At 35.6% G+C, this 14,345-nt stretch overlaps 1 protein-coding gene across 4 annotated transcripts in view; it reads left to right on the plus strand.

The window, feature by feature from the left end:
* The window catches only part of LOC117409072 (spindle assembly abnormal protein 6 homolog), a 22,276-nt gene extending 8,544 nt beyond the window's left edge, over positions 1-13,732 (plus strand). For 2 of the 4 annotated variants that reach the window (XM_034014666.3, XM_058991926.1), the window contains 14 exons: positions 1,089-1,193; positions 1,528-1,699; positions 2,919-2,996; positions 3,083-3,202; positions 5,850-6,041; positions 6,345-6,539; positions 6,822-6,911; positions 7,006-7,185; positions 7,854-7,935; positions 8,101-8,228; positions 11,642-11,803; positions 12,024-12,130; positions 12,303-12,385; positions 12,563-13,732. In XM_034014666.3, the coding sequence (XP_033870557.3) occupies positions 1,089-1,193; positions 1,528-1,699; positions 2,919-2,996; positions 3,083-3,202; positions 5,850-6,041; positions 6,345-6,539; positions 6,822-6,911; positions 7,006-7,185; positions 7,854-7,935; positions 8,101-8,228; positions 11,642-11,803; positions 12,024-12,130; positions 12,303-12,385; positions 12,563-12,654 (1,786 nt within the window). In that variant the 3' untranslated portion in view covers positions 12,655-13,732. The remainder of the gene's footprint in view (positions 1-1,088; positions 1,194-1,527; positions 1,700-2,918; positions 2,997-3,082; positions 3,203-5,849; positions 6,042-6,344; positions 6,540-6,821; positions 6,912-7,005; positions 7,186-7,853; positions 7,936-8,100; positions 8,229-11,641; positions 11,804-12,023; positions 12,131-12,302; positions 12,386-12,562) is intronic. The other 2 variants (XM_034014667.3, XM_034920070.2) reach the window with 2 other exon arrangements.
* Positions 13,733-14,345: the final 613 nt, after the last annotated feature.

Here is a 14,345-nt window from a genome sequence, read left to right on the forward strand (position 1 = left end):
ACATCAACTTTTACTTTTTTTTTTGGCATGGAAGTACAAAACAAACAAGATGAAAAAAGTTGTTCATGTTAGGTTTGTAATACCATTTTAGAAAGAAATACAAATGGCCACGACTCTAAGAACAACTGACATTTGGTTGATTGTTTGGAGAAGGATGGTTCATGATGCAAAACTGAAACACTTCTCTAAAGTTTGGTCGTTCTGGATTGCATACTGATGGCCGGGGAACTTTACACAAGTACTGTATAAATTACATATATTTTTTCCCCCTTCACTGTCGACATAAGACGCTTTAGAATGTCAGATATTATCCAACGATCGCTGACATTTCTCCCAACTATAAGTGAGAAATTAAACTGACTGGGAAAATGTCACATGTCAATCTGCTGTAAATATCAACTGGTAAGCTGCTGTCAAAGCTTATGTAAGGGCCTGTGTGACAAATCAGTATATGTGAATCTTCATGTATGCCCTACTGCGAAGGAAAACCTTGTATGCGGTATGACTGTACAGTATGTGTCTAAACCTATATCCATATCTGTATTTTCTCCAGGAACGTATGAGTGGCCCTTAGCTGTAATAAATGTCATTCAGCTTCATGTTTTAAGAGAGACAGCAGGGGGTTGTTTGATTACAATGACTTTGGACTAATGCTTTGGGAGAAAATATTTAATTGTTTTGTGTTGTGTCAGATACTTGAAGGGAATACCCTTTATATGATGCTGTTGCTGCAGAGGAGGAAAGTTCAGTCCTCCATGTGAGTTTCTAAAATGAGATTCATCACTCTGTGCCAGTAAAGCTGTGCCACACCTGTGTTAGGTTGTACAGTTTTCCTCCAGTCTTTAACTCCTGCATTTTTGCTTAAGAGTGCTTGGATTATATTACTTAGTTGTTTTGTCCTAGGAGTTAATTAAAGCCTGGTCAAAGCAGAAAATATGGCCCATTGCACCCTTGTTATTTTATGATCGTCATTTTGTTAGAAGTTGGATTGTTCTATGTTATATGCAAAGCCAATGTGCATATTACCTGTATTTTCTCTGTAGCTGCGCACATGTGTTTAGATAATCATGAAATCTTTTATTTTCTAGCCTAAAATGCCAGCAAGGATTGTTAGTAGAATTTTCATCATTCCCTCAACGATTTATAGACCTTTTAGAACAGTGCATCTTGGAGCAAACAAAAGAAGTGCCAAGGTAGGTTATGAATGTAAAGTTGTGTGTATAAAACTAAATATCTGATCAGATTTTTTTAAATATAAAATATGTGGACTTTCTCAAGCGCGAAGAAATATTTTAACAACCATGGCATTTTGTTTAAAGAATAATGTGAATACTTGTCACTTTAACATGACTAAACCCAAGGTATCTTGAGCGTGTGGATAATGGTGTACTTCGTAATGCAGTCTTGACTATTAAACCATCTGTTATTGACAGTACTGTGGTGTTCACAACATGCTTTAGATAAACATTCAATCTGCCCAACAAATGATGCTTAGCTTTGAATATATGATTTAATTTTTATTTAAAGGTTTTTACTGCAATTGGAAGCATCATCTTCAGTCCTAGACAGATTGCCGGCCAGTTTGAATGTAATAGAAACAAACCCATTCAAACACCTTACTCACCTTTCACTGAAGCTGCTCCCAGGAAACGACAGTGATGTGAAGAAATATTTAGCAATCTGTCTCAAAAGCTTAAAGGTTCAGTATATATTTCAATTTGTTCATTTTTTTAAAATGCCAGAAATGTTTAAGATATACACATTGTCTCTGTGTATTTGTCTTTCTGAGTTTATCATACAAAATAACTTATAAATATTTTAAGTGAGCATATTTCTGTTCTATTTGTCTGTATACATAGTAAATCCTGTATACTACAATGTGTGCAAAGTACTTTGGGGTCTATTTTAATTATCTAAGCCGCGGCAGATTAAATATTGCCACTGTTTAACTTGTATTGTATAAAACAGAAGATCAGATTTATAAGGAGAAGCTGACCGAAGCTTATTACACATACTCGTTTTTTTATGAAACTGCTGACTTCCGTTGATAAATACAAAATTACAAATTAATCAGTCGCAAATAATGTTAAATCACTGTTCAGTTTCCAGAAATGCATTATTGAGGCAGTTCCAGTTCTAGCACTACCCACTTACACTGTTAAAGCACGGTCTAGTTGTTTTCTAAGATCCAGAAAGGCGTTTACCACCCACTTTCAAGTATGAGTGACTGTGGCAGGGCGGAAGCCCTGCCTGTATAAATTTATGTGTTTTATTGTTTTTGTATTTAAGTTTGGCAGGGATGGGGTTTATTCCAGCCCTGCCGAATCCTTGTGCAGAACGTGGCTGGAGCTTAATGGATTAAAGATCAATTAAGCCCAGCCACATGTTTGAGCAAGTTAGTTGGGGGAGAGGCTGAGTGCAGCAGGGTGTGCTCTCAGTGCAGGCACTGTGGTAGCTCAGCTTGGCTGCTGTTTTTTCTGTTCTGTTTTTAAAGTGTTTTGTTTAACCCTTTTATTTGTGTTCTTGTATTGTTAATAATGCATTAGTGCTAAAACTGCAGCTTCCGGGTCTGCTTCCTTTTGGTAACAAGCCTTGGCCACAACGCTAACCTTTCACAGTGACCTAGGAGTATGACTTCTTCAATGGCTTCCCTGTACATCCCTAAGCAAATTTTGACAGAAGATGGCCACAAATTAAGACAATTAAATAATGGCCACAAACTAAGAGAAATACATTTTATAGAGTAATAAGCCCTCAAAATAAAAAAATGTCCCACATCCATTTTGTTAATTGAGTAATTTATATTAACAAAATTGCGTTTTCCCAGCTAAAGGTTAATCTAAGTGGACCAACAGTGAAATTGGAAACAAACCAGATATGAACAGCCAATTTAACTGTCTCAATCATCTTGCTTTTAGACAGAAAAACATATGCTGGAGGAAAAGCTTCACAGAACTGAAGATGACCTATCTAAAAGATTAAGTATAACTCAGCAGGTATTATTTGCCCATAGATTCTTTAAAAATCTTTTTGTGTATTTTTCAGCTTTCAACTGAAATCCCTGTTTTGTTGTTTTGCGTAGACTTTGGCTGAAAAAACTAAAGAATTAGACGGGTTGCGGAATGAATGGTCATCTCACGCCTCCTTGCTGACAAACCGGCACACTCAGGACGTTACAGCTGAGAGAGAGAAATCTCTGCAGGTCAGTTGTGTTCCTTTTTCCATCTTTGCGTTAACCGTTTGCATGTTACCTATGTTCGTTAAAGTTTACAAATTCATTGAGAACAAATTTAAGACTTATGCAGAGTTTGCCGTATTTCTGCTGTGATACAGTTTTCGGTTCTATTTGTTTGTTTGTTCTTCACAGCTTGCTTTACGACTGTAATCTACCAATATGTTGAACAAAACAGTAAACCCCCACTTTCATGAAAAACATTTTTGGGGTATTGTCCAGATCGTGCTTTCACACTTGTTTTTGCTGTTTTGCTTGCAATGTAGCAAGGTGTCAGTAGCTACACTGGTCAGCCAGGCTAGTTCAACATCATTCGCGTTACTGTGAAAAGTACTGTGAAAGTATCAAGTATGTAGGTAATAATATCTATACAATTCATATGCATTTCAAATGCATCAACCGATATCCATGGCGTTGTCCCGATTTCTCGGTTTCTTCCATTATGTAAATTGCAACATGAACTATGTCAGAGTAATGTTTTCGGCGATCCAGCCTCTTCCTCTGCGGTGCTGTCTGGAGTCTTCGGAGGCTTGCAGTAAGGCCGCGTCCAATGGAAAGAAGTTCCAAAATGTATCATCTTCACCAGTCAGTTTAGGCTGCACTTGTAGACTCTACCGATCTACCTCTGATCTCACTCTACTCACTGATTTACAGCACCCTGGATCCCAGCACTGCATCGCCTGCTATACCATGCCGCCACGCTGGACCAATGCATTCTGCAAACTTCTTATTATAAAACAGCTTTTGTATTCATGTATTGTAATTCTACCATATTTATTGTGTTTGTCACTTGCTGCATAGTGAAATTGTAAGTCACCTTGGATAAAGGCATCATGCTTTATGAATAAATAATAATAATAATGATAATATGGAAATCCATCAAGATCTTTCCATAGATATCATGTATGTATGTGAAACTGTCATGTACTTACGAGATAGATTTTGTGCCCCCCCCCCCCACATTTATAGTTCAGGTCTTTAGTAGAATTTCAAGTAGAGTTGATAAAGTTCAATGCTCTCTGTTAATCATGGACACCAACAAAAATAACGAAATCCAGCAAAAATCACAGAATCCGCTACATCTGTGACTTAATCCCAGCCTTAATTATTAGCGATGGTATCGGAGGTTGGTTTATATATGATAATTTGAACTCTTAATTTAACTTCACCAAAATTATCAATAGAAGTGATAGCAGTTAAATGCACTATGAAATATTTGAACATATTTCCTCTGAATATTCTTTGGTGTTTTAAATCGGAGGTTTTACTTTGAGAATTGTAAAAACCAGAGACATTCCTTTAAATAAACAAGCTGACTGTCAATTGAATCCTGGCATGAAGGATCCAATTTGGTGATTGTTATTACAATAGTGTGCTACATTTGAATTTTTATTTTTTATACAAACAATCTATTAAACTTAGGGCCACCAGAACTGTCACTTTTGCAAAAGTTTATGGTATTCATATATACCATATATTTGGTTGCATGATAAAGAAGGATCCTGTTTTCTCACATTTCCTCCACACAGAGCATAGTAGAGTAGAGAGAGACAATGGAGAGTCAACAAGCGCCAGGTATTTTTCTCAGTATGTACAACTTTTTATAGAACTATCTACTTTGTGAAATGTGTTTATAAATACCAGTACTGACTATCATGGGTGATTTTATAGGCTATACATTAAAGCTGTGCATCATCATTCATAGTACAGCTGTGTGGGCTGAGGCTGGGAACAAACAGCCAACCATACATTCATGTAGTTTTGCACTCTGCCACATGGGCCAAGGTCAGAATCTGAACAGCCATGCATCACACAACACCTACCCCCTTTACCTTGGCAATCGATCGCAGCTATCTAAAGCCCCTTTCACACTGGAGCTCCTACCCGGTTCCATGCTTTGACCCTGGTCAAGCGCCACAAAATACGTCTTCGGCATTTGGAATCGGACAAAGTAACAAACAGCCATGCCTGCAAGGAACGTCTGTTTATTCTGTTCAAGCCATATTTCTGTTGATTGAGATGCACCATGAGCCAGATTGCAGCAGGGATGAAGAAACATTTGCTCTAATCAACATTTGGGCCGACGATTCAGTCCAGAGAAGCTTGGATGGAACCTGAACAGATGAAAGGGTGAACGTTACTGCTTCCGGGGCATTGTGTATTTGCTTCTGTCACCCAGGTCGATCCTGTGTCAGGATCCAGGTAGGGTCCGACCCGGATAGAGCATGCCTGTGTGAAAGGGGCTTATGAGAACTCGACTCACAGCACCAAAGCAACTGAGTGGAGGCATTTCCCCTTCTCATCTAACTGTCACGGGTCAGAATTCGAATGGCAGTGCAACTTACAACACTACCTGCTAGACTTGCTGCAGTCCATAGAGTTATATGCCATGAAGAAAACCCATTTTGTGGTCTGTAGAAGTTATCGCTTTATTTTGAACTTTGTGATTCTCTGCTTTTTTATTTAAGATGTCCTCTGCTTATTGGATATCTGGACATACTCAAGTCGAATATTGTTGTTCATTCATTAATTATGTTGCTTCAAAAAGTTAATGTTTTAGGAGACACTCCAATGCTGTATGTTACAGCAGTTTTGTCTCTTAAATTGCTTTTCACAGATTCAGTCCCAGTGCCAGATAAAATATGAACAACAGAAAAGGGAGATGGAGATGGCACACAGCAGAGCAGTGCAGCACTTAGAAAGCAGAGTAGCAGAACTGGAATCCACCAACAAAGAGCTCACAGAGAGAAAGTACAAATCAGACTCTGCAATTCGAGAGCTGAAAGCTAAGCTGACAGGCCTGGAAGAGGTAAACAAGGTTTTTTAAAAAAAAAAGTGCCTCCTAAGCACAAATATTGTATAATTAAAAGAAAAAAAAAAAAGTTTAGAGATTTTATGTGGTAGGACATAGGCTAATGCTGAAATTAGTGTTGTCAGTGCTGCAGTGTGTTGCTGGAATGGCAATTGAATATTTTGTTGCAGGATTGCTCTGTACAAACAACTTAACCTATTGTATGTTCAAGTATACCTTGTATAATGTGATCATCAATTTTTAAATTTTTTTTTATTTTGTCCAAGGTAATAAGTTTGGTTATACTGTGCTGTTTGACAGGATTATCATCGAGCTAAACAAGAAGTAATTTCCTTGAGAAGAGAGAATTCTACCCTAGATTCAGAGTGTCATGAAAAAGAGAAGCTACTGAATCAGCTAAGGACAAGGACAGCTGTCTTGGAGCAGAAAGTAAAAGATAAGGAGCAAGTTGTCACAAGGACAACAGATGAGTTTGAAACTGCAAAGGAGCACAAGGTATTTGTACACTCCACCTTAAACTCTGTATGTTCAGCAGACCATTTTCTGACATACAACCGCAAAATGAAAGACTAAATTCAAAACCAGTGGTTCGAAAACCAAGTACGATTTGTGAAATCTAAAATGGATGTTACTTGAGAAACTTAGACTTTAGTAAAGTTTGTGACACGTTTGCTCTTTCTATATGTCAGTCCCTGTTTTCACAATTTATTGCATTAGTAACATGGGAAGTAAAGAAGAATCTGAAGAAGAAAAAAGTATGCTTGTGTGTATTTTCAGAAAAAGTTGGAAGAAAGTGTGGAACACAAACAGTTGCTAATTGGAAATTTTGAAGCCACTGTGAAATCCCTGTCAGAGGAGCTTTTAAAGGTAATGCACAAAGATGTATATGTAAAAAAATTATATATATAATATATTCTCTTTTGTGCTATTGGGTTACATTTCTGAAATGTTATCTACACAGGCCAATGAAATTATAAAAAAGTTGCAGGGGGATATAAAGAAACTAATGGAAAAAATGAAACTAAAAAATGCTGTTACTATGCAACAAGAGAAACTTCTTACAGAAAAGGAGCAAATGCTTCAAAAAGAAACATTGGAGCTGGACAACTTGAAACATGCATTGGAACAAAAGGAAGATGAGGTAAAAGCAAGTCTATCGGTAACATATCCCTCGCCACGGCTGTAAATTCAAAATTAGAGCTATCAGTATGATGAAATGTTGATGACCGTATATCCACAGCATGTACAGAGTAGCTTAGAAAAATATATAGCAATTAATAGTTAAATGAAAGTTGGACAAGTGGTATTAAAGAACTAGATGTCATTAGGTAAACAAATGAGGTGTTCGTATCATGGATTAAAATGACATAATAAACGTATGTCATATAACTTCTTGTGTTCAAAATGGATGTAAAAATGTAAGTGTAACATGCAGACAGACGGATCTACAGGCAGAGACACCGCCATAGATCCCCACACTCTGATACTCCCAGTAATTAATGTTAAATAATGTTAATACCAAGTCTCATTATAATTGGAAAAGAGATTTTCCATTTATATGGAAAACTGTTTAAATGTGAAGAACCTTCTCCATGCGACACCATTGCTATATCCCTTTTGCTGGGGATTTATAATACATTGGGCATTTGTAGAACAACATTGCAATAATTACATAGGCTTTGCTGCACACACTTCTGTTGTAAAAATGATTGTCTTATGCACGTAAGCCAATGACTCTGTACAAAAGTAAATTCTTGTTTGATAACTTGGTCAAATATAACATCAGAAAATATTATTTTCTCCCTTTAGGCCTCAAAGCTGCAAGAACAACTTGATAGCACAGCACAAAAATTGGATGAAAGTAAACAGTTGCTTAAGACAAATGAAAATGGTGAGTAAATGTATGTATTGGCAAATATTTATTTTTTTTGCACTATTGTACTGGTACAGTACTCTGTATTTCTGTATGCTGAGATACTTGTATTTAAAAAAAAGTTTTGTAAAAATCATAAAGTATGGTATTAAATACAATTAAGTGTGTCAATCTCTATTCCAGTGATATCTTGGTTGAATAAACAACTAAATGAAAATAAGATAGCTTCGGTGCAAGGAACAGCTGGGTTCTGTGATTCTGCCATGCCTGGTAGCATCTCATCAAAGCCTTCGGTGATGCAGAACAGCCTGGTAAGCTGACAAACTGGAACATTATCTTATTAAATACTGTGAACATAATACTTTTACTGAACAATTAAAGTGGTCGGCTATAGTTTTCCTAAGGGATAAACAACGATAAGTGTTGAATCGGTAAAAAGTAATGAACTGTGGATTCTTTTCGTACCGATTTTCAACACTTTGAGTTGTTTATGGCACTTAAAACATTTCCTCCTAATCTGATACTTAATTGTTAAGTTGGGTCATTGGATTTGGATTTTTGCTCTTTTGTTACATTTTAGGTTAAACAGTTAAAATGTTAGTCTCTCATATTGTGTGAGTGTTGTCATGAATTCACAAAAGTGTCTCTTGTAAATGAAGATAGTAGTGAGGACTATGTTAGATGTAGAACATGAAAGTGGAATTAAAAAAATGAAAATGCAAAAAAAAAGTGAACTGAGTAAAGTTATTGATCATTTTGCCAAACCTAAAACAGATGAAGACCTAAATATTATTGCCAGACATCCGTTTGAGAAGTAGGCTGTAAGCTCATTTGAATAATGGTTAAACGGAACAAATCAAAAGCTATATGAAATGTGAAATGCTAAACCAAGCTCTTTTCTAGGTGTTGTATGAAATGTGTAGTACTGTAATTAACGAATTGTTGAAATGATTGTTGTGTAATAAAATGGCATTCACTTTTCTGTTATTGTTCTGACTGTGCTTTTGTTGACTAATCAACAGTTTTCTGTGGATTCGTAGCGCAATCTGTGGATTTGCTAATCAACTGAATATTTGTTCCACACCCTCTTCTTTTCAAAGCCACACAGCCACTTTGTTAGAAGATTTGTAAAATTAATCAATCAAAAGATCAAAGGGTGATGTTATAGAAATGTTTTTAAAAGGGATTTTGTGAATAAGGTCCATTATGTGGTGTGGCTATCCCATTCTGATAAATGTGCATGGTGTAGACATGGATAAGGACATTTTTAGACTCTTAACTTGGGCATCATGCATCCTTAACCCTTCTTCAGCAGCAATAATAGGGCTCGCGCGGAAAGGAGTGCAAATGCACACCACATACGTAAATGCGGTTAACTTGTAATTTTAAAGCAAAACTGGTTTATATTATTATTATTTAAGCAATCATTTATTAAATAAAGGTTGAAGTGCCAAGCATTTATTATTTTGCTATTAATAGTAAATGCCTTTACAATGCCACAAACACAAATATACACTACAAAAATAAATATTATATTTGTACATCATGTACAACAATTTGTCAACACATACCTGAACTTCAATATGAAGTCACATTGCGCATTAAAGCAGCTTCAGTCTTCATCGAAAAAAAAAAAAAAAACATAGTGCACAAGAGAACTTTCAAACATAACAAAAAAGAAAGGCTAAATCCCTCAAATCTTAAAAAAAAAAAAAAAAAAAAAAAGGCAATCCAATATGTTAGTTTGAAAGTCCTTCTAGATGGGGGGCATATTTCCTGTCTTCTCTTTCAGACAGCTGTGTGTGGTAGCCTGTGCAGTATATGAAAGACGTGCCCTTTTTTTCAACTCCCTTAAGACGAAAATATTTAGGAAATAAATTATTTTCAATCCTATGTTGTATCTGGTAATAAACAGGACACTATAAAGAATGCAGGTATCAAATACAGTGCTGGAAACTAATGTATTAGACACACAAATTCAGTTTCACGAAAATCATATTAGCTGAAAAAAGAAATATGTAGGGATAAATCAGTTTTAGAAGTGAAACCCTGTAAGCAGTAAGCAGGAGCTATGATGTGCTATGTGATTAATATTAATATTTTTGTAACCCTTTGAAGGCTGAAAGGGGTGTACTTTGACGAAGGATTGCTGTCGTTTCCAGAGGCAAACAAATCCATGCCTGGTATCAAAATAAAGTTAATTGATTTATCACTTAATCACATGTAAGGATATTCAAAAAGTTCTTCAGAGATCTTCAGATAATTATGACATCTGCGAATTTGAAAGATCTGGGGGGGGGGGGGGGGGGGGGGGACGGTTCGCACCCCTTGCTGCTGATGTGGGGTTAATGCAAAGACTGGGAAGAATAAGCTTCTTGCAGTGTTGCTCAAACATGGATGTATAGAGGCCATTGAGACTGATGAGGGATTGAACTCTGGATTTCTTTGGTGTACCGTTGTCTTTGTGTCCAAATGACCTGTCCCATGGCCCACTGTAGCCAGTACTGTAATTGTAGGATGTATGACTGTTAATCCATCCTAATTTAGCTATCTGTGTGGTTGCACATGTAGATAACTGTCTAATTGGGTTGTTTTAGCTTGTAGTGGATTCCCTACCAGTTGTTTTGGTCATGTCAGTAAGTTCTCGGATCAATCTGTTACATATAATGTGGCAGTCACCTGCAGCTGCGCCAGATGGTATGGGGTTACCTTGGTTGAGACTAGGTTTGCATAATACTTGCATGTCAGGAACAATGGTGCTTAAGTATTGATGTTACATCCATTAATTGTTGATTTAGTTTGTCATTTCTGGTCCAGCAAACAAGATCAATTATGATAAAGTAGACATCTATCATTTACAACTAATATTTTACATACAAGTTAAAACAAACCACCACAAAATCACAGTGGTTGTTAAGGGAATTAAAAAAAAAAAAAAAAAAAAGAAAATGAAATATAAAACATATTTACCAATAACATATTGGTTGTTGAGGGTGGTCCGATTTTTATCAATGTTGATTTCACCTATTGATTCTCACCACCTCTATGAATTTTCAATTTCCAGTTTGCATTGTTTTTGTAAGAAACTATATAAAGTGTACTTTCGGAGTCAAATAAATGTACATCAAGTTGGATCTGAGTTGATTCAGTTTATTGGAATAACTGATTTCATGGTCATATTTAAATAGGATCAACGCTGGATCCAATTTATTTTGATGAGCAATATATTTGGTATATTAAAAAGGCACCAGCTATGTCATCAGCAAGCTTAATGTGTGACTGCAAACTTGTCAACCAATCAGAGCTAACTTGGACGTGATGTTTCTTCAAAGAAATTTGATGAGTTTGAGCATGTTCTTCAAAGAACTTTGATCGAAGTAGGTGGTCTGATTTTCTTGGTCAAGGTTGACTCAAAAACATTGGATGAATGAAACCTTGCAAATGCAACTTTAGATGGGCTACAGAGTCCTTAATCTTACTGGGTAGCTTCTCACTACTTTTGTAACACAACTTGAGTATCAAAAAGCTTTGATAAAGATTGGGATAATCTTCTGCAGTATTTTAATTTAGTAAGGTGAGCAGCTGTCTGCTTATTATTTTTGAATGACGGCTATACTTATTCATATGTGGAACAACTATGATAAATACTGCATTTTTAATGATCTTTTTTGCTTTTCATATGATGATCAAAGCTGGCTTTTAACAATACTGTTTGTCTTTGCAGCAGCAGCCCCCAGCTCTCTACAGCACTCCTTTCTCTGTCCCCCTGATGCCCCAGCATGCCCCTTCTGCCCAGCCTTCAGATAACTATTCTAAGATCTTTGCTTCTTCGATTGGAATGCATACAGCATCTTTTGGCCCCAGTATGATTAGACACAGACCCCAGGCAGGCATCTTCTGTGTTTCTTTTTTTATATATCTTCTATCTTTTTATAGGCAGATTTTTTTTTTTTTTATGTTTTGAAACACATTTGTACATTATACATTTTAATGGCAAGTTTGCAATTTTCTTGAAATACATCTTCATGTTAATATACTGTACATTACGTAGCAACAGTATAAAGAGAGGTTGGTTTGCTGTAACATTCAATCCTTTATTCCTGCAGGTGCGTTTCAGCCCCCTTTCAATGAATAGTGCAACCCCTAGTGCATCTGAACCGAGACCAGGTCCATCAACTTCCACTCCTATGATACCTCATACCTCAGATAAAAAGTATGTTCCTCGCAACAATATTGTAATGTTTCATTGGTCAGGTATTTGCTCTGCATTAAAAAATAAATACACACAATAAAATATTAGCTCAAAGAGCCAGCTGCCCAACGTTTCGATATGTTGTATTTATATATAAAGTTTTCTAAACTTTTATTTAACATTCATTTTGCAGTGATGCTCCTGGATTAGACATGAAGTACTTGCAAAAGAGCATTCCGCTCAAAGCACAGAAGGGCCACAATCCCTATAATGCAGGTAGTTTGGTATTCATTTAAGTTTTTAAACACAATAAACGTCACCAAGTGTTGCTGTTTTTTTTTTACATTGTGTTTTAAATAATTGAAAGGTTGAACAACTTACGTAAAATTATATATGAAACAACAGTATAAAATAACAATTGTGTTTTGTTTTTTTTTGTTTTTTTTCTTCCAGTGCCAACTAGAGCGCTGTTATCAAATCAGATAAAACCACAAACATTATCAGCCTATTTTCCAGGGCAGCAGTCAAAACTCCCAGCATCGTGAACAAAAAATAAGTTAAAAGACTACAGCTCAAAAAAAAAAAAAACAACCTGCTGAAATGTGCTTCCCATGGAATTAATCCAACTTCTAGTTCTCAAATGATAAATTAACAAAGTGAAATAATATAGGTGCTCATTCAAACTGCCAGATTTCAATCTTATTTTTTATCACTGGGATGTGACTTTTATGTCTATTTTCTGTCTTCATTGCTCGTACCAAAGAACTGTATTTGTGTAAATCTTTAATTCTAGCACTTGTGGGTACAATTGTGTGTGTTCAACAATTACTGCAAAGATAAACCACTGAAAAAAATGCTTATTTTTCAATGTAGTATCCTTTTTAAGATAGTTGGGTCTATTTTAATGATAAGTAGTGGATATTCTAATACAAGCCCTCTAAGAAAGTATCCTCAAAGATGTGCCAGATGTGCATATTTATGCTTAACACAATCTGAAATACTGCATTACTAATGTAGTAGAGGGACTAAAGTCATTACAGTCTACTACTGTCTGCTGTGGATCTGTTTTTGTGCCATTTAAAAGTCTGTATTTTGAAGTAGTAAGTAGATAGCTAAAGTAAATGTAAAAAAAAAAAATATCATAATAACCTTGAACTTAAGAGGAATAAACATATGCCCATACCAAAAAACTTGTAAATCTGTAGATTTCAAAATGCTCCATAAGTAATGAATGTATTTTATAACTTAGTTTGACTCAAGGGTATCTATTTTTGTTATTTCAGTATTATGGATTTCTTTGTTTATCTATCTATCTATCTATCTATCTATCTATCTATCTATCTGTCACACATTTAAAGTGGTTCCTTATAATCTTCTGCATTATGAATACTCTCCATGCTTTGTCAAATATTGGTTTTACAACCTTTATATTTTATATATTGAATAATGCTTTGCTAAAACTAACCTTTACTATGTCTTAAGGGTATATTGACTGTTATTGGAGATAAGCCAGGGAAACAAATGTATAGTACTGTGTATTTTATATTTAAATATTCATGGTTCACACATTGTTGGAGTAATTTTGAATAAATTGTGTACTTTTGCAATAAAGATTGAAGACTATTTGGTGTGCAATTTAAATATGCTTTTGAAGTGAAAACACTTGTACTTGTTGTGTTGGTTTATCACTTATAAACTGTACTAGATCATACAACATACCTATTAGCAATGGGGCTCTATGTTTTGGATCTATATATTGTTTTATTATGTTCTTTTTATACATTTTACAAAAACTCTAAATGTATGTCTGATACTAAAGAATAAACTTGCATAAACTCACATTGCCCAACTCTGCAGCCTGAGAGCAAGAACATTGTGATTAACCAAAGGATAGTTTATAGACATGGGCCTTTTTGAGGTACAGTATATGCCAGTTGTATGCAGAATACTTAAAGTCCCTTTTGCAGTATGTAGTATACTGGTGGAATTCTCCCATAAGACAATGTGAGAGACATGCGCACAGCTTCATTTGTTTTTATGGGATTTTGGCCCATGAGTGTTACTTACAGATGAGTATATTTTAGTATTCTACCAAAGTTGCATGTAAATAGGGATTTTCTAGAGGAATGGCATTATGCGGAACATAATCCATAAACTTATAGTCTAAGAAGAATACTGCAGAGCACAGAATACTTATTACAAAAAGTACTGAATGAGAGATACCTTAATCCCATGA

The sequence above is a fragment of the Acipenser ruthenus genome, chromosome 2 (assembly GCF_902713425.1).
Source record: "Acipenser ruthenus chromosome 2, fAciRut3.2 maternal haplotype, whole genome shotgun sequence".
In the NCBI taxonomy this organism is placed as follows: domain Eukaryota; kingdom Metazoa; phylum Chordata; class Actinopteri; order Acipenseriformes; family Acipenseridae; genus Acipenser; species Acipenser ruthenus.